Consider the following 26,944-nt stretch of genomic DNA (forward strand, 5'->3'; position numbering starts at 1 on the left):
ATTTTGGTCCTAGGTATTTACTGAACTGATTTGAAAACTTATGTCCACAAAAAAAGTTTATAGCAACTTTATTCATAATTGGCCCAAATTAGAAGCAACCAAGAGGTCCTTCAATAAATGCATGAATAAACACACTGTGGTACATACATACGATAGAATATTTTCAGTAATAAGAAGAAATGAGCTCTATAGATAGAAAGACATGGATGAACCTTAAATGCACATTACTAAATGAAAGAGGTCAGTATGAAAAGGCTATATACTCTATGATTTCAATTATATAACATTCTGGAAAAGGCAAACATTACCTCAGCCAAGTGATCAAGGGCAATATCAGCAGTGATAAACCACACTGTTAGTATGTTTCCATGATATCCTAGATATATTATGTACCCTAAAATGACATTTTACCTCTGTGACTTTTTCAAAAACATATTACCCAGTCTAATCATGAAAAAATTATCAGATACACCCCAACTGAGAGACATTCTACAAAATACCTGATCAGTATTCCTCAAAAATGTCAAGGTCATCAAAAACAAGGAAAGTCTGAGACTGTCATAGCCAAGAGAAGCCTAAGGAGACATGACAACTAAATGTAATGTGGTGTCCTGGAAGGGATCCTGGAACAGAAAAAGGACATTAGGGAAAAACTAAGGAGATCTTAATAAAGTATGGACTTTAGTTAATAATAATGTATCAATAGTGGTTCCTAATTGTAACAAATGCATCATACTAATATAAGATGTGAAAACGGGAAAATTGGTCTACAATTAAAATACTGTACAAAGGAACTAGAATAGTCAAAATAAATTTGAGAAAGAACAAAGTTAGAACACCTACACAATCTAGTTTGAAGACTCAAAAAATCAAAATAATCACGCGTGTTGTCCTGGCATCAAGATACATAAGTAAATTAATGGAACAAAATAATCAAGAAATAGGCCCACATATACATGGAGAACAGATTTTCTACAAAGGTGCAAAACAATTTAGCATAGAGAGGATAGTTTTCAACAAATGGTGCTGGAACAACTGGATATCCAGATGCAAAAATAAGTGAACTTTGATCTATGCCTTGTACAATATACAAAAATTAACTTGAAAAGGATGAGAGATTAAAGTGTAAGAACTAACACTATAAAACTACTAGGAGAAAACCTGGGAGAAAAATCAGGGACTTCAGGATTGACAAGGACTTAAAAGAACACAAAAGCCACATATAAATTTTTTAAAAATCAAAACATTTCACTTAATCAAAATTGAAAACATTTGCTCTTTAAAAGCCACTGTAAGAAAATAAATAAGAAGACTGGCAGAAAGTATTTGCAAAATATACAACTGATGAATGACTTATATCCAGAATATAAAAAGAACTTTTACAACTAAATAATATAAACAACTCACCAAAAAGTGTGCAAAAGATTTGAACAGACATGTCACTAAGGGAGTTACATATATGGCACATAAGCACATGAATAGATGCTCAAATCTTAGTCATTAGGAAAGGTAAATTAAAACCATAATATATACCTATTAGAATGGCTTAAATTAGAAAGATACCAGGTGTCGGTGTGGATATGTAACATTGGAAAACTCACATACTGCTGTTGTGAATGTAAAATAAAATAGTACAATCACTTTGGGCAAGAGTTTAATGATTTCTTCAAAAGTTAAACATATATCAATCGTAAGACTCAACCACTCTACCCCTAGGTATTTATCCAAGAGAAACAAGAGCTATACATCTATACAAAGACTCATAAAAGAATGTTCATAACAGCTTTAACTGTTATGGTCCCAAACTAGAAACAACTGAAACTTTGCAACAAAATAATCAAGAACTTTGTAGTACATTTATAAATTGGAACACTATAAAGCAATAAAAATGAATGAATTTATTATATATGACATAATGGATTAATTTCAAAATAACTATGCTGAGTGAAATTGACCAATAAAAAATACATACACTGTATAATTTTATTTATATAACATTTTAGAAAATCCAAGCAAAACTCACTAACAGAACATATCTGTGGTTGCCTGGAGATTGGTAGGGTACGGAAGAGGTTACAGAGGGCTTTGGAGGACTTTTAGGAGTGATGACTAAGCCACTATCTTGACGGTGATGATAGTTTCTTAAGTACCTACATATGTCAAAACTTATCAACTGAACACTTTATGTGCAGTTTACTCTATGTATGTCACTACACTTAAATAAAACTGTTAAGCAAAAAAAGTCCATAAAAAAACCAAAAATATATGTTAGAGTATTTTAAACTACTAAAAATGTTTCAAAGAACTTCTAATGACATGGGAAATTGTTATGGTATAGAATTAAGTGAAACTGGCTCTCTATATAATTTAATAAAGGGTGATGTCAATTACATAGAAAGCTTACATACACACAGAAATATTTCTGGTTAGAAGTATCTACTGGGTTGTCGGAAAAGTCATAATGTATTTTTTTTCTTTCTATGTTTTTCAAAGAAAATATACATCATGTTGACTTTTTGAACAACCCAATATATTAATAATAGTTTTCCTTGGGTTATGAATAGTGAATGATTTAAATTTTCTTTACTTTTTTCTATTTTCCAACATTTTCTTATTTTTTATTTATTTCTTTATTTTTTTTTTGTGGGACCCTCGCCGGTGGCCGTGGAACGAACCAGCACTGCAGAGGCTGCAGGCAGCCTCACAGCCCAGTGCTCAACCGCTGTACCACCAGGGGAGGCCCCGTTTTCTTATTTTTATTTTACCTGGTAAACAGGAAACTAAAAAATAAATGAAAGGAAAGCATTTGAGTGATCATCTGGCCTGACAAGAGATTCAAATATATGTACTGTAGACACTTGGAAAATTAAAGAGGGAACTCTAGGAACTCGTATGTGAACCACATAACTGTATTTCATTCTCACCATGAACTACTATTTTTTCAAATGTTCATAGATGAAATGGAACCAAACCTTACTGAGTCTGTAGAGTCTATTTCTCATGTCAACAGACAGTAAAAGTGACACCATTAACATGGAGAACTTCAAAAACTTATTTCTCTATACTTATTGCCCTTCGCTTTAAATGGTATTTGTTCTGCTACCATACCAGTATGTATGGTATGGAACGGCTAATCACAGTACTTGACATTCAATTAATAGAAGCTACATTACATATTCCTGTTTCTCTGCTAGGACTTTTCATAGTATATATTCTAAGTCACTCTATTCTATTTTCCTCAGCTTTATTAAACCTCTGCTTTATTCTTTCTTATACCATTCAGATCGCAGAACAGAATGTAAATTAAATAACCAAATAACAATGTCAAATATGTTCTATACCTAGAAGAGTTTAGTAAAAACTATTTCAATTAAATATTGAGGATTTCTGCAAATGTAAGATTAAGATTACTAGAAGTTTGAATCCCACTTATGTGTGGCATTAACAGTCTATGACTGATCTTGAGGAAATCATGTTTGCTAAAGTTCCTACAACTGCTTCATAATAATCCACTCAGAAATTAAAATTAATAACTTAGTTATCATTATAAAATATACTACAAAAAGCAGAGCTATTAGTTATAGTTAACTATTAGCTGTAAGGTAATTTAGTTTACCTCAAAGAATTATTCTCTGCTTTTTGTCTGCCAAGTTCACTTTCGGTATCCATTGCCTTTCTTGCTAGTGCTTTCATTTCTTTTTCCACAGTGGATATGGTTTCCTTCATCAAAGTCATATTTGACATTTGCTCCATACGTTCATCATCAAGCTATGTAAGTAGAATGACAAGGTTACTGCTATCACTCAAAAAGTGTTAGTTATTTTCTTAAAGAGACATACTCCCTTTGTACAAACTGTGATATATGACCAGATTTATACAATGAAATAATCAGACTAGGCTTGAATTCTGGGAAATTGTATAAACAAGGAATTGTGAAGTAAGAATAAGAACAATCCACTGCACAGCCTTCCTATAAAGCCTATCACATTAACATTATCTGTACATTTTCAATCTCATTCAATTAGACCACAGCATATATCCTATTTGAAAGGATTACTTCTGTGTTGTCCAACATTAACAAATTACACATAAAAAGTAGGTTTATGAAGACAAAATTGTTTTCGTCCTGTATACTGTTTCTTTTTTACTCATTATAACAACATAGTACAGATGAATTTATAAATATATTCCATTAAATTTGGTAACAGAAAGTTAAATACCCCTAATGCTGTTAATATGGTCATAACATCTCAAATACAGATTCATAACATCTCAAATCCTTGATTAGTAAAAATGTGATGCTTCACATTAAAATAGCTTAAATGTATTTTTCTCATTAATTTTTATTTCTTCATAATTTTTTCTATCTTAGCTACTCTTTCAGTAGACAAGTCATTTTCTGTGTATCTGGAAATGTCATTAAGTCATTTCTTTGTATCTGGAAATGTTTTCTTCAGTGAAATTGGGACATGAATAAGTTGTAAAATTCCTGAGAATGCATTCCTACTGTTTTTTTTAAAAGAACACACTCTACAACCTAATAAAAAAGAGCCTTTACTCATATTTTCAGGAAGAAATAATGAAAAAGTGACAACTGATAAATAACAATTATACATACCACCTTAAATATTTTAAGATTACAAACATGATCTTAGAAAAATAAAAGAATTCCTCTGAACACAGAAAAATGGGAAAGGGGAAGCCATTGACAATTTATAGCCAAAAGCACAAAATTATTTTTCTTTACATTATGAACTGTACACTCCAGCTCCTCTATTCTTTGTTCCAAGTGAGCCTTCTCATTGAATGCTGTTTCTTGAGCAATCTGTTTAAAAAAAACAAAGTACATTCAATGTCATAGTTTTTGGGTTTCACATATATGTTCATTCACATATATGTTCATAGAGAAAAAATTATTTCGAACCTTTAGCCTCTCCCTCAGACTATCTCGTTCAGTGGTCATTCTTCGTAAATCAGTGAAGGCTACATCTCTCTCAGTCTCTACCCGTCGTAGGATAGCATGTGCTGTCGTCGATTTGGGAGACTTACAGCTTTTCATCATTTCTCTTCGGAGTCGGGCAATTTCTTCCTGTGCCTATTATAGAATATATAGTTTCCCATTTAGCAAGTTTTAGAACAGACATAAATATAGCTACATGTATACACCAGTTAAAAAGCAAATATATTAACCTGCATGCAGTTAGATAATAACATAATTTTTTAAATGAGTTTATACAAATAAATGCAAATGATGCTCCACAAATGTAAAAGAAGATATTACAAATTTGGTTTGGTTCACAATGTCTTTGCTAAATTTAAAAAAAAAAAAAAAAGATTAATTTGGAAGCAATCATTGCCAAAGAAAATGTTTTACTAAGAAATATATAGTTGGCCCTCTGTCATAGGTTCTGTATCAGTCAACCAACTGCAGATAGAAAATACAACTGTAAAAAAAAAAAAAAGAAAATACAACTGTGTGGTTAGGTTGTATCTGTAATGAATAGATGAATAGGTACAGACTTTTTCCCTGTTATTCCCTATATATCACCATATATTAAAAATTTATGTAACATTTCCTCACAGTATTTAGTATCATAAATAATCTAGAGATGATTTAAACTATACAGGAAGATATGCACAGGTTATATGCAAAAACTATACCATTTTATATAATAATTATACTAGGGAGGTGGGAGAGAGTATCTGGAACCAAACTCCCAGAGATACCCATGAATGACTGTATGGTATACATCATTCATTTTGTAATATAAATTTGAATTCAGCACAACTCAGGTAGAATACTGGTTTAGTAAGTATTACAGTGTGCCAGTCTTTATGTAAATTTATGTGTCATTTCCATGTTTTGGCTACTTCTAACATGACAGAAAGACCCATCAATCCTTGCTGACAACCCAGCATACTCTCTACATACTTGTTTAACCACCCTTGGATTCCAAATTTACTCTACACCTGCAGATGATTTCATATCCTACTTTGCTGCTTAAGTTTTCTTTTCTTCCTGTGAATTTTGATCGTTATCTGCTCAGGCAGCTTTCAAGTCTTAAAGGAAGATATATTACTTCCCAGCTTCCATAGGAAAGACTTCACCAACTTCCTGGACCTCCTTAGCCTGAAATATCTTCAAAGATACCCCTGACTTAATTATAATTATTTCCTCTCCCCTTGAATAGCACCCTGTCCATTGGCCTACTCTTCTGCCTTTAACCTTATAGAGGGTTCCCATATCTTAATCCTATTTACCATTTTACGTCTCTTTTTCCTTTGACATAGTTTTCTTCTTATAAGTTCCATGGTTTATACCAATTGTCAGTAATTTCCTACCACTTACTCTCTAACCCCAGTGTTATTCTCCAACCTGGCTCCACACCCACCATCCTGCAGAATTCAAGTGACCTCACACCCAAATCTAACAGAATTTTCTCAGTTCCTGTTTTTGTTATTTCCATTATATCTGACATTACTTTCAACACCCTCTTTGTTTTTGTTTATTTTTTTCATTGTAAGAAAACTGATTTTATTACCTGGGCTAGTGAGGAATAATTTTTTGAAAGTGCATTAAGAATTCTTATAAAAAATTTTTTTTAATTTTTATTTTTTACATCATTGTTCATTTTTAAACAATATTTGCTTCCCCCCATCCCCTCAGGTGTAGTCCCCATAGAATTTCCTTCACCAATGCACCTGTGCACCATCATCACAGTACCCTGTACTCCTCCCTCCCTTCCTCTGATCCCTCTCTCCCTCCTCCTCCCTTGCAGTATATCTCTGATTCATAATTGTCTGTTTTTGCTTTGTTGTGTTTTGTACTGTTATTATTTTTTACACTGATGTCTTAGTTGGTTCCCCTATATTCCTGCTATAGGTGAAACCATACGATATTTTCCTTTTTCCTTCTGTCTTATTTCACTGAGCATAATTCCTCTAGCTCCATCCACGTTGCTGCGAATGGCATGAGTTTATCTTTTTTGATTGCTGAATAATATTCTATTGTGTATATATGCCACATCTTCTTGATCCAGTCATCTATTTTGGGGCATTTGGGTTGTTTCCAGGTTTCACCTACTGTAAATAGTGCTGCAATAAACATAGGTGTACAGGTGTTCTTTTGAATCAATGTTTTTGTGTCCTTTGGGTAGATCCCTAGGAGTGGAGTTGCTGGGTCATATGGTAGCTCCATTTTTAGTAGGTTGAGGAACCTCCAGACAGCTTTCTGTAGTGGTTGGACCAGTTTGCATTCCCACCAGCAATGTAGGAGAGTTCCTTTTTCACCCCATCCTCGCCAACATTTGTTGTTGCTAGTTTTTTTGATATGTGACAATCTTACTGGTCAACACCCTCTTTGTTAAGAACCCATTTTCCCTTGAACTTATGTCACTGTTCTTTGTTTCCTGCCTTTGTTATCTCTCTCGAAGGCTTCTCTAACAACTGAATGAAACTTCCCAGAGCTATATCTTGACTTCTCCTTTCCTCTAGTTATATGTAGCTTTCTTATTCAGAAAACTCATGCAGTCTGAATGCTCAAAACCTACCTCTAAGCAAATGACTTCTATATTTATATATTCAGTTCTTACCTCTTTCCCCATCAGAGTCCTGCATTTCTTATTGCCCAATGGCAATTACTATCTGAATGTACTACCATCATCTTACCCCATCTGTGTGAAACCAAACACATCTTTTCCCTCGAACCATCAATGACTTTCTTAATTCTTTTTTCTATTACCACAAGTTTTAAACCATTCAAAACAGAGCTTCAGTTATTTTCATTTGTATCTCCTTTTTGCTAAAATCAAATCTTGTCCAAGTCTTCCTTTACAGTGTCTTTTGTATCTGTCCCTGTTTTTATTTCTGCTGGTAGCACCCTAGTTTAGTCCCTTTATGCCTCATGCTTGGACTGCTATAATAGACTTCTAAAGAGTCCATAGTTTCTCCTTCCTCTAGTTCTCTGGAAGAAAAAATTGTTATATAGGAAGAAAACAAAGAAAAATTATAATATAATTTTGAAATATGATGTAATATAAATAATATATATTATATATAAATATGTAGTATAAAAGTTACCAGGTTAAAATTATAAAACTGTTACTTTAGTCATATTTCTTCTGCCTTAAAAAAATAGATTACCCATTGCTGGGCCTCCCTGGTGGCCCAAGGGGTTAAGACTCAGCACTGTGAAGCTATCGGTAGCCCCTGCAGCATGAGTTTGATCCCAGCCAGGGAGATAACCTACATGCGGCAGCAGACCTCCCCTGTCTCACCCAGTACTCCCCTCAGCAGTGTATTTCAGTCAATCTGCTTGTTCTGCTCCCCACCCTATCTCTGGTGAATCCTCTCAACCCCCCACCCCGCACCACTGACCTGTACCCCAATTCTTGTATGCATAAATAAATCCTTAAAAAAAATTTTGAAAAATAGATTATCCATTGCTTAGTATGCAAAGTATAAAGTCCATTCAATGGCCTCTATCATTTAGTCCAGAAGTTGGCAAACTATATACAGATCACAGGCCAAATTTAGTTCACCCCATATTTCTGTAGATATATAAGTTGACATTTTTATAGTTTTTTAAATGGTAAAAAAAAAAAATTTATTGCATAACAGGTAAAAATAATAAATTCAAAGTTTAGTGTATATTGATAAAATTTTATTGTAACATAGTTAAACTATTTTGCTTGGGCATTGTCTATGATTACTTTTGCACTAAAACAACACAGTTGTATAGCTTGCTAGGAATCATGTGGGTTGCAAAGTACAAGGTATTTATTACCTGGGCCTCTACAGAAAAAGTTTGCAGACTCCTGCTGCAGTCCAAAATACATTTCAAGGGCCTCCCTGGTGGCGCAAAGGGTTAAGATGCAACCTATGAAGCTGTCCACAGCCCCTGCAGCACAAGTTCGATCCCCCAGCTGGCCAGAGAGCAACCCACATGGCTCAGCAGACCTCTCCTGACTCTCTCGCTGCTCCCCTCAGCAGTGTACTTCAGTCATTCTGCCTGTTCTGTTCCCCCACCCTCTCTGGTGTGAATCTTCTCACCCACTCCATACCTCTGGCCTGTACCCCAGCACTTGTATGCATAAATAAATAAATCTTTGGAAAAAAAAAACAACAAAATACATTTCAAGCCTGTTATTCTTTACTCCACAAATACACACCTTCTATTCTAATCTTAAACTGGTTTATTTACCTACTGATTTTTCTGCCTTTTCCTTATACTATTCCTTTAGTCTATAATGTCCCTTCTTACCTTTTCAAGATAAGAGAAACCTCAACTCATCCTTCAGAACTCAAACTAAATCATATAGCAAATATTCCTCCATATCACCATAACTAAAAATGTTCACTTCTTTTATTTCTTACAATATCTTTAGACTTTTACTTTCTAAAATAAAGCAAATTATATGGCAGTTCCTAAATTGACTAATAGTTCATCAAAGTGATGTTAGTATTTTTTAACCTCAAATCCAAATCTTTTTATTTTGAACTCATTATACCCTATCATTTAACACCATCCTTATTTCTTACTACAAAACATTTGACTGTATCTATGATCTATTTTGGATATGGGGATAACGTGTGTGTGTACAGACATGCATCCACTTAGTGAACTGGAAATTCATTACATTTTACTCAGAGTATCTTAAAAGCAAACGTAATTCCCAAATGTTAGATTAATTTGATTAGCAAATCTAAGTGTTCTTATAGAGCTTAAAAATTACCTATCTCTAGAATTGATGTCTTACTTACATATTTGTTTATAAACAAGATTACCTGTTCATAAAGAAGAAAGGTCTTGTCTCTCTCAGATGTAAGGACTTTGACATTACCCTGAATTTCAGCCAAATGACGCTCATATTTTTCCAGCATGCACTTAAGTTCTTCACGATCCCTTGTTGTCTTCAAAAGCTCTACATCACAGTTTGTACCCTACAGTGATTATAAAAGAAATTTAAATTCTTCTTTGACATGTGGTATTAATGAAAAGGTTCTACTGAGAACAGAACAAACATTTTTTATTGTTCATAAAAAAAGCATGAAAGTCAAAACATATTTTGTAGTCTGACCAAATAATAAGTATTCCTTAACATTTACTTATGAGAAATGTACTTACAGATCTAAGTCTTTTTATTGTATCTTCCAATACTATTATTCTATTCCAGCAAACAGGAAACGATGAAAAATGATTTAAAAACTGCCTCTCTTTTAAATAGGTTCATCCCAAGTTGCCCCACATTTGTCTAATCACTTCCTAAACACTACTAATGCTGGAGAAACAATTTTGATCGTCTACTTGTCATCAGAAAAGCTTTGTCTTCCAACCTCTTTGACATAGCAATTCATACAAAATCAAAATGAATATTATCCAGATTTGGAAAAACAAACAGAAGTCAATGTTTGGGCAACAAATTCCAAAATACTTCTATGATTGCAAAACATACCCGAGAAGATGGAGATGGCCGTCTTGGACTTTTAGATCTACTTCTTATCATCTTTCTCAAATTCTGAGCTTCACTCTTATAGTAGTCTCTGTCTGATTCCAAAGTCTTGACAAAGGAATCAAGTCTGGAAGGAGATTTATTTTGTGCTTTTTCAGTCTCTAAAATTATCTTATCAAGGAGGAAAAAATTAGGCCATTATTTCAAGCTAACCTATAGCATTAATTTCTACATTAAAGTTGAAAAAAAACATGCTCCTTAAAAATAATAAATTTTATTTTAAAAACAATTCATCGGGCCTCCCTGGTGGCGCAAGGGGTTAAGCACCGCACTATGAAGCAATCCACAGCCTCTGCAGCACAAGTTCGATCCCTGGCTGGCCAGGGAGAAACCCACATGGAGCAGCAGACCTCTCCTGTCTCACCTGCTGCTCCCCTCAGCAGGTGTACTTTGGTCAATTTGCCTGCTCCGTTCCCCACTCCGTCTCTGGTGTATCTTCTCACCCCCCACACCTCTGGCCTGTACCCTTGCTTTTGTATGCATAAATAAATAAATCTTTAAAAAAATATATAAACAATTCATCAACATATTTTGTTTTTAATTAATTTATTTATTTATACAAGCACTGGGTATAGTCAGAAGCACAGGAGGGTGAGAGAATTCACCAGAGCCAGAGCAGGGAAAAGAACAGGCAGACTGACGAAGTACACTGCTGAGGGGAGCAGCGGGCGAGGCAGGAGAGGTCTGCGCGCAATGTGGGACCCTCGCCAGTGGCCAGGGATCGAACTGGCACTGCAGAGGCTACGGGCAGCTTCACAGCCCAGTACTCAACCGCTGCGCCATCAGGGAGGCCCTCATCAACCACTTTTTAAAAAGCGGCTAGATACCTTTCTTTGCCAGCATTTCTGAATGTACTATATTTTTATAATGAAAGTGCCCCTAAATTTCTCAATAATGTCAAAGAAAAAAATAGTAAAGAAATTTCAGTGAGGCCAGAAATGTTCACAGACCTAGAAAAAGAATTAATTTGCTTGGGAAAGCTTGTATCCACTATTAAAGCATTTCTTCATAATGTTTAATTTTTGTCCAATAATTATTCAATGAATGAATAAATTAAATGAATGCTGGCTATCTCAAACTTGTAATCACTTTCAAGTACAATCCCATTCACCTTAATATATTTAAAAACATTTCATTTACAACATTTGTGTTACCAATATTTTATTGGGAGAAAATTAAATATACCTTCAGACAGGGTGTTTCAAATATTTTATATAATAACACTAAAATATCTAAGTAGAACAGTTTTTCATTTTACTTTGTTATATATAGGAAATATATTACTCAAAATCAATGGCAAAATATAACTGACAAGAATGGGAATTAATATGTAGATAAATGCATGCTATATTTTGAGAATTAAATTATTCACATTCATCATTTTAAATCAAGTAATAGCTAAAGGTATTAATTAAAAAACCACCCAGAAGTTCTCTTCACACCTCTACAAAAGGAGTAGTGATAAAAAGGAACAAGAAAAGCATCCCTCTTATAGCTGGGATTGCCACTGCACTAAATCGCTGATTTTAGAAAACAAACATTTTTTATTGTTCATAAAAAAAGCATGAAAGTCAAAACATATTTTGTAGTCTGACCAAATAATAAGTATTCCTTAACATTTATTTATGAGAAATGTACTTACAGATCTAAGTCTTTTTATTGTATCTTCCAATACTATTATATTATTTTGCTGGCAAATGAGTTCAATCTAAAAAACAATCAGAAAAAAGTTAAAAGTGTTTAAACTGATTTAACTATATAGAAAGGGCAGCAAAAAAATAAGCCATTAAAAAATAAAAAGATGCAGACTGAATATTTTACTAAAGAAAGGACAACCTACTTTAAACATTAAATGGGTAAAGATGGCCATAAGAAATTAAATATAAAAATGCTGACAAAAATTTTATCTACTGAGAAATTATTTTACAGAATTTATACCCACATATTCTCAATACAGATGGCACAGAGCCAACAGCACACAGACTGGAGATGGGTGATGTGTTAGTACAGCAAAGTGGAACTATGGGAGGGACCATTTTCTTCATTATACTCTTCCAAATACCCAAATGCTTATACTAAACACGTACTACTTCTACAAAGATAAAAAACATAACACTGATTCCATTCTGAAAAATGAAGTTGCACATGACCCAAATGAAAATATGCCTACTCAGTGTATTGATTTATTTGACATTTAATGAGAAGGTTCCTGCTATGTGCCTGACACCGTTATATGCTAGGTATAATTTTCTGGAGTTTTTGTTCTACTTTTTTTCTGGCCTGTTTGATTTGATTAATTTGCCATAGCCACTGCCACATTACTATTATTATGAGAGCTTTAAGATATTTTAAGATTTTTTTTTTAAGGATTTATTTATTTATGCAAGAACTGGGGTACAGGCCAGATGCTTGGGAGGGTGAGAGGATTCATCAGAAACAGAGCGGGGAACAGAACAGTTCCCCGCTGAGGAATAAACTGCTGAGGGGAGCAGCGGGCAAGACAGGAGAGGTATGCTGCGCCATGTAGGACCCTCCACAGATGGCCAGGATTGAACTGGTGCTGCAGAGGCTGTGGACAGCTTCACAACACAGCATTCAATCACCTGCGCCACCAGGGGAGGCCCTATTTTAAGATATTTTAATAAACATTTTATTTCTTGATTGTGTTTAGTACTATGCCATGGAATTTAGAAACTAAAATTTTAAACACAATTACAGAGTGAACGATTTAATTTCTTATTACTTCCTAAAAATTTATGAGCAAGACAGCATATTTGAAGGTCAAAAAACAATTTATTGAATTTTTAAATGATAGCATGTGAATGTATTTATTTATCTTGATTTTATTAATCACCAACTTAGTAAATTGTTTTGAAGTAGGTACCAAGAACTAATTGTTGTTACATGTTATTTCTTTTTTTTGAATTAATATTGGTTTATATCGTTTTTATAATGCAAGTGTAGGATCCCCCTAATGTACTGTTGGTATAATAAAGAATATTATATGCTATGGCAAATGAATCAATGAAATCAAATAGGCCAGAAACTTATCCATATATATGTGAAAAGTTAAAATGTTAAAATGATACTTCAAATCAGTGAGCAAAAAATGAATATCTGCCTCAAAGTAGAACAAAAATAAACTCTAGAAAATTATTTTAAAATATTTTTTTAAATGGTAGAAAATATATTTTTTTAGTTCTTAAGAAGGCTTTTCTTAAACAAGAATCAATATTAGAAGGAGCACAGAGAATTTCTGGTGCAACAAAAATACTTTGATACTACAATGGTAGATGTCATGATTCATTTGAATCCTAATGTAAACTATAGACTCTATAGGATGATGATGTGCCACTGCAGGTTCATCAATTAATTTTAACAAACATACCACTAGTAGGGGACGTTGATAATGGGGAGGCTATACATGTGTGAGGGCAGGAGAGGATTATGGGAAATATCTGTATCTTCTGTTTAATTTTGCTGTGAGCCTAAAACTGCTCTAAAAAATAAAGTCTATTCAGAAATAAAAAATATATATATGGAAGGACCTCCAAAAGAATCAAAACTTGGAAGTTAGTAAAAATTAACAAATTTTACTACATAGAAATTAAAATCTTTAAAGTGTGAAATAAGTTGTGTGTGAAAACAAACTGGAAAAAGGATAAAAATACATGAATCTATTTGTTGTTGGATAAATTAGGAAGGGAAGCATTCTATATACAGAACATTCCTGTTCTTTGAAATTTTTACCAAGATTCCATATTACTTAAGAAATTTGATGAGGAAAATTTTTTAAAATAAATAAAATGTGAGATAAAATATTATTTAATCCCAAGAGCAAACATTCAAATGTCAAATTTAAAAAGCTCTCAAATAATATAAGAATATCACTTTTTCTATTCTACTTATTACATGATCTTTTAAGTTAGAATTAAAATCCTGATTAATGGTAAATCTGGTACCTTTGCTTCTTCAAGTTCCTTGTCGGCAGTATCCACCACAAAATTTTTCTCTTTTTCTAGTTGCTCTGCTAGTTGGTCAACTTTAATCAATTCTTTACAAAGATGCTCATTGTGGCTGGTTAAATCATCTACTTGACTGCTTACCACCTCCTTACTATCCAAGAGTTTCCTAACATATTCTTCCAAGCCATGATTTGTCTGTTTGAGATCTTCAATCTGTTATAATCAGAAAGAAAATAGTTGAGTTAAAATACATGTTTATAGCAGCACTATTTACAATAGCTAAGATATGGAAACAACCCAAATGCCCAAAAATAGATGATTGGATCAAGAAGATGTGGTACATATACACCATGGAATATTACTCAGCATTCAAAAAAAGATAAACTCATGCAATTTGCAGCAACATGGATGAAGCTAGAAGGGATCATGCTCAGCAAAATAAGTCAGAAAGAAAAAGAAAAATACCGGATGGTCTCACTCATAGCAGGAATTTAGAAAACCTAAATAAGAGACCAGGAAAAAGACTAATCAATACAAAGTAATAATCAAAATCAACAAGCAACTATAAACTGGAGACACACTGGGGGTGGGGGGGGAGGAAGAACTAGAGTCAAAAAAGGGGGGGGGTGCAATTGTATGGGGAATATAACCAAAATGAAAATGCATACATTGTGCAAAGACGAAAAATGATGTAAGAATTATATAAAATAAAATATATATTAAAAAAATATTTCCTTCAAGGAGAACAATTAGGTGACTGGAATCAGGAAGAATGATTTATTTCCCTAGCAATGAGACTTAAACTATATATCTGTTTTTACTTTCTGAATTTGTTATTATGTGAATTACCTATGTAAAAAATATATTAAATGATAATTTAAAGGTTTACAGCTATACTTTTAAAGATAATTTATAATTTTTTTAAATAATTTAATATTTTAAAAAAGGAATTACTATTGATTTTTAGACAAACTATTAGAAAAAGGGTCAAACTGTATATCTGCAGAAAAGAAACCATGGTCTTGGAATTTTTTAATTTTAATAATATCAATTAAGTGCTCTTTAAAATTAAATTTCTAATTATCAAAATATGTTATCTTCAGGGCCTCCTTGGTGGCCCTGAAATCAAAATATGTTAACTATCAAAATATGTTGGGCCTCCCCTAGTGGGGCAGTGGATGAGCGCTGGGCTGCAAAGCTGCCCGCAGCCTCTGCAGCAGCGGTTCAATCCCCAGCCACCAGCGAGGGTCCCACATGGTGCGCAGACCTCTCCTGCTGCACCCGCTGCTCCCCTCAGCAGTGTATTTCATCAGTCTTTCTGTTTTGTTCTCCGCTGTGGCTCTGGTGAATTCTCTCACCCTCCCGCGCTTCTGACTGTACACAGTGCTTGTATGTATGTATGTATAAATAAATAAATAAATCTTAAAAAAAATAAATAAAACAAAATATGTTAACTTCAGGGCCTCCCTGGTGGTGCAAGGGGTTAAGCAAAGCACTGTGAAGCTGTCCGCAGCCTTTGCAGCACAAGTTCGATCCCTGGCCAGGTTGCTGCCCACATGGTGCAGCAGACCTCTCCTATCTCGCCCGCTGCTTCCCTCAGCAGTGTATTTCAGTCGATCTGCCGGTTCTGTGCCCCCTTCTGTCTCTGGTAAGTCCTCTCACCCCCTGCACCTCCGGCCTGTACCCCAGTTCTTGTATGCATAAATAAATAAATCTTTTAAAAAAACAACAAAATATGTTAACTTCAGAAAAGTCCTTTTGAATATATCAATAACTTACTTGACTAAGCTAAATACCAAATCAATCAAGTATTTGCTGACTAATATGGAGGACCACAGCTTTCCTTCCCAGCCCACTATCAAACCATCAACGGATGAAGAAAAGGGCCTTTTCTATCACGCAGGTATTCAAATGCCTTTAAAGGAAAAAAAAAATATTAGACCCACTGAACAAGTTATATGTCAGGAACTATGTTAAACTCCAAAAATACAAAGATAGGTTAGGTAATTGCTCTCAGAGAATTTGTTTAATTAAGAAAATAAAATACTATATGTTAAGTGCCATAACAGAAATATCTATAAGATAAATTGCTGTCATAAAGGTCCTATCCTATATTTGTCTGTAATTAGTGTATTTAATAGCTCTTTCAAAAGCATCAAAATCAGTAATTTTCTTTAAAAATATAAACTTTATAATTTACCACTACATAAGGAAATATCCTAGTGAGTTATATTTAACTAAATATGCTATAACGCCATTTATTATACTTGATATACACTAAGGGGCATGATCAAAACCATCATATTAATCTAATCCTTCCCTTTGGTATTTTGTAAGGCACCCTAATTTGTGAAATTTAGACATAAAGCATTTGAATTATCATATCCAGAAAACAAGAAAAAAAACTAAAGAATTTTTAAAAAGTGAAACTAAATGCATTTTTCCTTAGTTTCTTTTAACACAACAGGCCTGAATTTCAGCAACACCTCCCACTCTCTCCTCTTTTGATCTTCTCCCATATCTGCTAAAGATTATTTGTAAATGTGAATTTGATATAGCCTTATGGGTATACATCTTTTATGATCTTCATCACACCAAGCACAGGGAGAAAAAATACCATTTGTGATACCTGCCTACTGATCTGTCCAACTTAACTTTCCACCACCCCCAATATATACCTAAAGCTCCAGACTGTAAGAAACTCTCTCATTTAACTCATCTTAAAACCTATACAGGTTTCTCCCACTATTCAAATGTAGAATGCTCCTATTTAGGATAATTGGTAGGTTACTTAGAGGTCTGGGAATGCTCAAAAATTTTTTCTACATAAATTACTAGTTATACTTTTGTCAGACTCCCCAAACAACATATCAACTCATACCAAATAGAAATGTTTTACTTTCAGATAGTGAGGTGAAACAGAAGTATTAGCAAAGTTACATGTTACAGAATCTACTCTGAGTTTCCTCAAGGAAAACTATGCTCAGTTCACAATTTCAGGAAAATATATACTTCTTTGGGATATTTAGTTTGTTCTTATGCTGTGGATGGTGAATTATTTAACTAAAATTTCCTTTTTGCCTTTCCCGCCAGGAATTTTAAATCCCATCTGCAGCCCACCTCCACCAACTAGTACAAAAACCATGTGCAATGATCTCCTTTTGTCGGCTATTCTCATTCCAGGCTTTCACTATATTTTCCTACTCTTATTATCTAAGCTACTTTCACTAGTTTTCTTAAAAACTATTGGATGCAAAATAAATAACCAGGTAAGTTTCAATTTATCTATCTGTATGGTTCTCATAGCTTTATCTTTTTGTCTTTGTTCATGGCTTCTACAGTCCCACATTTCTTAGCAACTAAAAATACTCGTTAACCTTTCACTGCACAGGAAGAGGTTCTAGGGCCCCACGAAACTTCTTAGACAGTTTTATCTTAGTATTTTATAAGATGTATTGTATTCACTTGTTTATTTATCTGTTCTTTCCACCAAATTCTAAGCAACTTACGTGATCATATCTCTAATTTCTTTATCAACATACCTCTCATTTCTGTATCACTTACACATGTGCAAAAAATACTGAGTGAATTAATAAAACAAGTAAATTATAAATAAACACTCCCCTGACCGCTGATATCAAGCCCTGCTTTTACTCAATTCCAAGACACAAGTACTTTAGAAGAGGCAATTTAAACTATCAATAGTAGAAAGGATGTGGCTTCAGACTTAGGCTGAGAAGTTTAAATCCTGTTGCAGTTCTTTACTAGTTACTTAACCTTAAGCAATTATCCATAGCTTCTTGCTCCTAAGAGATGCATCTGACTTCAGGGGAAAAAAAAAATGAAAACCTCCTGAGTCTCATCTATTAAATGGAAAGGATATCTACAATTTGCAGGGTTGCAGTTACAGAGATTCAAAAAAAAAGTCAGGTAAAAATTCTGATAGATAATAGGTAGTCAAAGTTTTACTTTGAAACTTTTTATTTTTAAATAACTAAAGATTAAAAGAAGCTGCAAACATATGACAGAGATCATGTGTGCCCTTAAACCAGTTTCCCCCAAGGGCTACATCTTAATTACAGCACAGTATTAATCTCAGAGATTTGGCATGGGTATCATGTGTGCATTGTTCCAGTCCATTTTATCACATGTGATATCACATGTGTAGTAACTATATCAGTAAGATACAAAACTATTCCATCACCACAAACATCACTCTCCTGGTACCCCTTTATCATCACACCCTCTCCTTCCCCATCCTTAACTCTTTAATTTTGTCATTTCAAGAGTGTTGTACAAAATCATATAGTATATAACCTTTTACATTGACTTTTTTTCACTCAGTACAATGCACTTGAGATCTGTGCAAGTTGTAATGTGGATCAATGGTTCATTCCTTTTTATTACTGAGTAATATTCACAGTATGGATTACCGCAGTTTAATCAATCAAAGAAGGGAAATTTTAGTTGTCCAAAGTATTGCAGCATGACAATAATTGTGTATAGGTTTTTGAATGAACATATATTTTCATTTCTCAAGATTGAACGTAATGGAAAACAATGGCTTTAATTGTGTGGGAAATGTATGTTTAGTTTTATAAGAACTATTTTCCAGAGTGACTATACCATTTCCCCATTCCCACCAGAAATGTTTAAGTGACCAATCTCTCCTTATCCTGGTCAACATTTGGTATTGTCACTCTTTTTTGTTTTAGCTGTTTCTAGGTATATATCACAATTTCATTTTGGTCTTAATTTGTATTTCTGTGATGTTTAGAAAGGGTGAACATTTTTGTATATGTTTATTTGTCAACATATATCCTGTGAAATATTCAGATTTTCAGCTCATTTTGTAATTGGATTGCTTCCTTATTACTATAGAGTTTCGAGTTCTTCATGTGTTCTAGGTTTGATTTCTCAGGCACAAATGTGGTTTGTAGTACATCTTTCACCTGATTAACAGGATTTTTTGCACAGTAAAAGACTTAAATTTTGAAGTTCAAATTATCAATTTTTTCTTTTATGAATCATGCATTTGAAGTCCTATCTAACAACTCTTCAACAAGCCCAAAGCCCTAGAGATTTTCTCCTATAAGTGTCATAGTGTTATGTTAAATCTAAGATCCATTTTGAATTAATTTCTTTATAAATTTAGGTCTACGCTCATTTTCTTCCCTAAAGATATCCAACTGCTCCAGCACCATATTTTGAAAAGACTATCTTGCCTCCACTGAACTGCATTTACACCTCTGCAAAAATCATTTGGCTCCACTTGTGACATGTAAAAGGCTATTTCTTGAGTATGGATTTCTGTGTTATTGACCTAAGTGTCTCTTTCTTTAGTAATACCACATCTTGATCATGATAGCTAAATATTAAATTTAAATCAAGAATGACTCCTTCCAATTTATTTTTTCTCAACATTGTATGTGTTGGAATTTTGATGGGAACTGCATTAAATCTGTTTATCAATTTGGAGAGAACTGACATCTTTACTATGTCAAAGCTTCCAATTCAATTTAGATCTTTGATTTCTTTGATTAGCATTTTATAATTTTCAGAAAAGAAGTTCACACTTATTTTGTTAGATTTACATGTAAGGATTTCATTATTAAGTGGCTATAAATTGTACTACATTTTGAATTTTGATTTCTACAAGTTAACTTGTAGAACTCACATATACAATTAACTGTGGAAAAGACATACACGATAAATATGTTTTATATTCTGACCTCTCTGAACTCATTTATTAGTTCATTTTTGTAAATAGGTTTTATGAAATGTTTGAGGTAAAAGATCATGCCATCTGCAAACAGGTTTACTTCATCATTCAATGTCCATATACTTTCAACTTTTCAATCTAACTGTAACACTATATCTGAAACAAATTTCTTGTAGACAGCAGATAGCTAGGTCATGCTTTTTAAAATCTACTCCAGTTTGTCTATCAATAGGTGTGTTTAGATATGTATATTTAACCCAAATGCTTTTATGTTAAGATTCAAGTGTAATATGTTTTGTTTTCTGTTTTGTTTTCATGGCCTTCCTCTGAGTTACTTGAACACTTTTTTGCATTCCAATATTGACTGGAATATTGATTTATCTATAGCATTTTTTAGTATATCTGTACAGCTTTTTAGTAACTGCTCTAAATGTTACATCATGTATCCATAACTTATTACACTCTACATTTTACCAGTTTAAGTGATATAGAAACTTTAACACTCTTTAGGTCCCTTTACCCTTTTCTATTAATGAAATACTTGTCTTAAATCTTTCCACTACATGCACTGAGAACTACATTAAACAAACATAATTAATATTTTTAAAAGGGAAATTCTATTGCATTTTTCCATATTTGAGTTGTTTTGCTTTTTGTTATTCAATTATAGGAGTTCCTTATATATTCCGATTATTAATTAATCCCCTATCAGATAAATGATTTGGAAATGTTTTCTTCCATGCATGTTTTAATAGGCTTTTTTTCAGGCTGTTTTTGGTTTACAGAAAAACTGACTAGGAAGTACAGAGTTCCCATATGCATATACATTTTGTATTAATGTGGTACATTTGTTACAATTTGATGAACCAATAATAGTACATTATTATTAACTAAAAGTCCAATGTTTGCATTAGAGCTCATTCTTTGGCATAGAGATTCTAAGGGATTTGACACACAGCCGTCTTTATGGCATCATACAGAACAGTTTCACTGCCCCCCAAATCACTTGTGTTCTACATATTCATCCCTCCTTCCAATTCTCTGTCAAATAGTAACCTTTTTAATGTCCTATTTTATTTTTTGTAGATCATACAGTTGCAATAATAAAGTATATAACCTTTTCAGATTGGCTTTTTTAACCTAGCAATATGCTTTCAAAGTTCCTTCATACATTTTGTGGCTCAATAGTTCATTACTTTTTCTGAGTAAATTATATTTCACTGTAGGGACATACTAGTCTGTTTATCCATTCACTTATTGAAGAACATTTTTATGATGGCTCATTTAAAATGCTTGTTAGATAATTATAACATCTGCTTCATGCAGTGTTGGTGTCTCCTGATTATCTTTTTCATTCAAGTTGAGAGCTTCCTGATTAATGGGATGAGGAATACTTTCATGAAACCTGTTATTCTAGGACTCTGGTTTCATGTTTAGGTAGGCTTCCTGATACACTACTTCAGGCAGAAAAGGGGATTTTGCTTTGTTACCAATAAGTGGGGATGGAAATCAATTCCTAGGTCTCTTTGACACCTAGGGAGGGTGGGGTTCCTTATTACTGCTATGCAGGGTTGGGAGTTCAGGCTCCCCACCAGGCCTTGGCTTTTACCAACACAGCTCAGAGGAAGAGGGGTCCCATCAGTCCCCCAGTGGCCATGTTACTGCTTGGGGGATGGTAAAAGTCCTAACTTGCAATAAGTCTCCCTTGCTATCACACCATGATTTCAGCTGAGACTTTGGAGTTGGGGACCTCCTTACCACTTGGTAGGAATGAAAGTCTTGATTCCCTACTCAGTCTTCTTTAATATGGTGGGTTAGGGGTCAATAGAGGGGTATTAAGGTGTTGTTGGGGCTCCATGTTACAGCCTATTGAAGGTGAAAATCTAGGCAAGAACAAGGAGGTAGTTTTTCCTGTGGTGTTTGTTCAGGGTGGGCAATTATTGTCTAAAAGTAGTCTAACTTGCTAGGTTTCCCGAGTCTAGTCCTTTGGCTTGAGAGGTTTTTTTCCTATACTTTTTTTGATTTCTATTCATTGTTATTTCCAGTTGCCAATTTTTTCAGCTGTCTGGGATACATGGAACAAAAAGAAAATCCAGGAATTCGCTAACATGCCATTCCTATGTCTGGAGGTCCCTAGGAAGTCTTCCTATTTCTTCCCATCTTGCACAGTATCTTATGTTTTTCTATAAATAATGTTTAAAGTTTTTAGCCATATTTAGTGGGAAGAATAAGAAAAAGTAAAATCTGCACCATTTTCCTAGAAGAGGAAGTTTCTTTTAATAACCTTTATTAATAGTTATACCACAAGTTAGGCAACAGAAGATCAGAAACAATACTGAACTTGGAGTTCAGAGAACTGGGTTCATATGTTAGCTAATTTAGCAATTCAGAGAAATGCTATTTGTTACTCAGTAACCAAATATCATAATTCTTTAATCTCTTCAAACTTCAACTTCTAAGTCTTAAAATAGAAATAACATCACTATTTCACAAGGTTGTATTATGTATCTAAAAGAACCTAATACAACACTTGGTACATAGTTTGCACTCAATGACTCTGAATCTCTGTGTATCAAAATAGTCAAGATAAAATGGAATGATTCTCCACCCATAATATTTAATATATATATTAGCACTGAATTAGTATGTATTCTCCATCTTCCTGTTTTAAAATAGAACCTATCGGGGTCTCCGTGGTGGTGCAAGGGGTTAAGATGTAGCACTATGAAGCTATACAACATGAGTTCGATCCCCAGCCAGAGAAGTGACCCACATGGCACAGCAGACCTCTCCTGCCTCCCCTGCTGCTCCCCTCAGCCGCACTTCAGTAGATCTGCCTGTTCTGCTCCCCACTCAGTCTCTGGTGAATCCTCTCACTCCCCTGCATTTCTGGCCTGCACCCCAGCTCTTGTATGCATAAATAAATAAATCCTTAAAAAAAAAGACACTATCACAAATTAATTCAGAGAAATACATATATAAACAAAATGTAACCTGTAATTTCAGTGTAAAGATGAACTTTTCTTGATTTCTCACTTCTTGTTCTAGCTGGAGAGTATTCTGGTATTTTTCAGCTTCAGAAACTGGAGCCCCTAGACCAAAATCATGTTCTTTGGTGGTAACCTAGTGAAAAAAAATGTAATAATAGAGGGATATTCATTTTAAAACAGCTTTGTGATTTCTTGCATCAACCAATAATTTTGAAAATGCAACATTCTTAGATATATTTCAATTGTTTTAAACCTTGTTATTTCCTACTCACTAAGAGGGTTTCACCAAGCTTTACTTTCTTAAAATTTTGTTATAAAACCTTTCCTAAATGTCTACAATGTTGAACATGCCTTCCAAGGAAGATACACCCCATCTTATCCCTTCTGCAAACCACTGTCCTACAGAAAAATGGGTCAACAGTAAATTAAGTAGTCTACCTGTAGGCCTCTGTTGTCCAATATATTAATTACTAGCTATTTTTGCCTTTGTATATTAGCAAAAAGGTTTACTACCCATATCACAAAGCACTAACTTCTCTAACATGAATAATTCCTATAAATAAAAAAGTTGACGAACAGTATGGTTATATCACAGAAATGACTTTGATCATTCAAATGAGACTGAAAGATAGTCAAGCTCACTCTTTAAAAGGACACAACATAAAACAAAACCAAGATACCATTTTTAACCACTACTTGGCAAAGATCAAAAAAGTAAAATATAGGGCTTCCCCGGTGGTGCAGTGGTTGAGCACTGGGTTGCGAAGCTGCCTGCAGCCTCTGCAGCCCCAGTTTGATCCCCGGCTGCTCCCTGGCCACCGGAGGAGGGTCCCACATGGCATGCAGACCTCTCCTGCCACCCGCTGCTCCCCTCAGCAGTGTACTTCGGTCCTTCTGCCTGCTCTGCGCCCTGCTCTGGCTCTGGTGAATTCTCTCACCCTCCCGCGCTTCTGACTGTACCAGTGCTTGTATAAATAAATAAATAAATAAATAAAATCTTTTTAAAAAAATGAAATATATAAATTAGCATTCTTATACACCGTTGGTGGCAGTGTAAATTGATATCTTATTGGAGAAAAATTGTGTAACATGTAACATTACAAGTGCATAATTTCTGTACAATTCCACTTCTAGGAACTTATACTACATAAATATTTGCACATGTGCAAAAAAAGTGTCAAAGATTTTTCAATTTAACTACTATACATACTACACTGCACTGTGCTTATTTTACTTGACAATATATCTTAGAAAGTTATAATTTAGGAAAATAATTTCTTCCTTCCCTGTATCAAGGCTGCCACTATGTTCAGAAAGAGAGAATGTGCTACAAGCATCCTAAATATTTCCCCGTAACACAGATGCTATTCTCCAAATTCTAGAGCTTGGGAAATTACAAACTCTCCCAGTCACTGATGTTGTGTTACACCCTGTGCAACACAGTATTTAGGAAATTTATTTTCTTTTCTCTCATTCCCTAAAAAGACACAAATCTGCTATCTTGTTCTTCATTCTAGCAGTTACTGACTTATCTGGAACGTAAGCAGTACAAATTATGAATCATTCAAACTTTTATGGTTTAGACCTTAACTATGAAACTGCATAGTTTCTGTTGAAAAATGTATTCCTAGTTATAAACATTTGACTTAGAATAACAGAATCAAATGGCTTCTCACTACAGCAATATTTTTCAATTTTTAGATAACATACAAATATCTTGAGAATCTTGTTAAAATGAAGATTCTTATTTATAGTAGGCCTGAGATACTTGCATTTCTAAAAAGTTGCTCAGCGATCCCTACTTGGTTAGTACAGAGGCCATACCTTGAATAGCAAGGAACTATTTAAAATCTAAATCTTCCTGGTATTCAGAGTTTTTCAGCATTTGGTGCCTTCCCACTTTTCCAAATTTATCTCCTACTTGATACCTTCAAAAATCCTTCTATCGAAGACAGACAATTCCGCACATACTTTGTACATACATACACTCAGAAATTTTTTATCTTGTGGTCATGAGCTTTGCCCTCACCCTTTCCTCCATTTAACTAAACATACTTCTAAGTCTCTATTTGAATTCTACATTTTCTAGGTTTTCTCTGTCTTTTCTATCAAATAGTGATCATTCCTTGTTGATATTTCTGAATATACTGGTAATAAAACAATTTATGCAGCTATTTTTTTCTAAATATGTCTTCCTTACACAGTTATTAGAATCTTAAAAACAAAGTCTTAGAGGTTCTGTACACCCAACAACCTGCACAGAGTTGGGTAATATAATAAAGGTATCACTATAAATTTGTAGAGGCAACGAAGCTGTGTATCAAAGCACATGAAACTGAACTTTCCTTCTTCTCTTTGGCAAACTTAACTGTCGAGGGTGAATTATGCAAAGTTACCTATCAGACTAGTCTAGAAATTAAAAATAGGAAGAAGCCAGGAGTCTATCTGACAATTATGAACAATCACGCCAGAGCTGCTACTTTCCCCTCCTCTAGGGAATAGCTTGGACTGACAGGGAGATCGCTATAACTGAAATGCCCTTGTCCCGCTTGCCAGTTTCCTATGTAGTTCACAAGGGTATATTCCACAGTCCCATGATCTCTGAATGATATCTGTGTTCCTGTACAGATCTCTATGATTACAAGTATTTTGTAAGCAGAAAATTTTTATTGCAAACACTGAAGCTAGAATCATAGTCATTCTAAATTGGGAAGCAACGTAACATAATGTTTAAGGGCGTGTTCTTTAACATCAAGTTGCTTATGTTCATGTAAATTTTGCCACTCCTTAGCTGCATGACCATAGGCTAGTTACTTCTCTGGTCAAGACTTACTCATCTATAAAACAGGGGTGATAATAATAGTACATGCCTCATACAGCTGTCGGACTGTATGAGTTAATAGATATAAATCCTGGCAATAATAATTGTTATATATGTCACTATTATTATTTACTAATACTATTAATTCTTCTCACTGACTCAATTTATCTAATTGGCCACCAAGTCCTACTGATCTTTTCACTAAAATTTCTCTCAAATTAATTTACATTCCTACTCCTACTGTTTCAATTCATACTTTCAGACTATAATCAAATTTCTAAGTATTTAGAATAAGGATGAACCTAATTCTTGGAATTAAAACATGGAAACAAATAAAAATCTACAATTTCAACCCTCCATAAACATAGGAAAGTCCAGAACAAATAAATCAGAAATTATACTACACGTTGATTAAGTACAACGTCAGAAAAATGCACAAGTATACAACGGGACTACAGAGAAAAGGACTACGCTACTACTTCATCCCCAAACACTTAGGACATATTTTCTATGTCCCAAAAAAACTATGACCATACTCCTATTTGAGTACACAGTGTACTGTATTTTTCATGCATCCAAATACATCACAATTTTATTTTTTTTTTTTTAAGTTTTTTTTTTTTTTTTAGATTTATTTATTTATTTATACAAGCACTGGGTACAGTCAGAAGCGCGGGAGGGTGAGAGAATTCACCAGAGCCAGAGCGGGGAGCAGAGCAGGCAGAAGGACTGAAGTACACTGCTGAGGGGAGCAGCGGGCGGCAGGAGAGATCTGCGCGCCCTGTGGGACCCTCCTCCAGTGGCCGGGGAGCAGCCGGGGATCGAAAAGGCGCCGCAGAGGCTGCGGGCAGCTTCGCAACCCAGCGCTCAACCGCTGCGCCACTGGGGAGGCCCATACATCACAATTTTAACACGTCTAAAACAGACTTCCTAAT

The 26,944-nt window shown here is 34.2% G+C and overlaps 1 protein-coding gene across 6 annotated transcripts in view; it reads right to left on the reverse strand.

Annotated features, from left to right (window-relative positions):
• TSGA10 (testis specific 10) overlaps nt 1-26,944 on the reverse strand; it is a 104,896-nt gene that overhangs the window by 60,761 nt on the left and 17,191 nt on the right. For all 6 annotated transcript variants that reach the window (XM_037527932.2, XM_054701898.1, XM_037527939.2 and 3 more), the window contains exons 2-9: nt 23,193-23,321; nt 14,474-14,689; nt 12,154-12,219; nt 10,455-10,622; nt 9,787-9,942; nt 4,925-5,095; nt 4,748-4,825; nt 3,617-3,768 (exon numbers count right to left, since the gene is read on the reverse strand). In XM_037527932.2, the coding sequence (XP_037383829.1) occupies nt 3,617-3,768; nt 4,748-4,825; nt 4,925-5,095; nt 9,787-9,942; nt 10,455-10,622; nt 12,154-12,219; nt 14,474-14,689; nt 23,193-23,321 (1,136 nt within the window). The remainder of the gene's footprint in view (nt 1-3,616; nt 3,769-4,747; nt 4,826-4,924; nt 5,096-9,786; nt 9,943-10,454; nt 10,623-12,153; nt 12,220-14,473; nt 14,690-23,192; nt 23,322-26,944) is intronic.

Source organism: Talpa occidentalis, unplaced genomic scaffold (assembly GCF_014898055.3).
Source record: "Talpa occidentalis isolate TD23 unplaced genomic scaffold, MPIMG_talOcc4v2.1 talOcc4.5, whole genome shotgun sequence".
Classification (NCBI taxonomy): domain Eukaryota; kingdom Metazoa; phylum Chordata; class Mammalia; order Eulipotyphla; family Talpidae; genus Talpa; species Talpa occidentalis.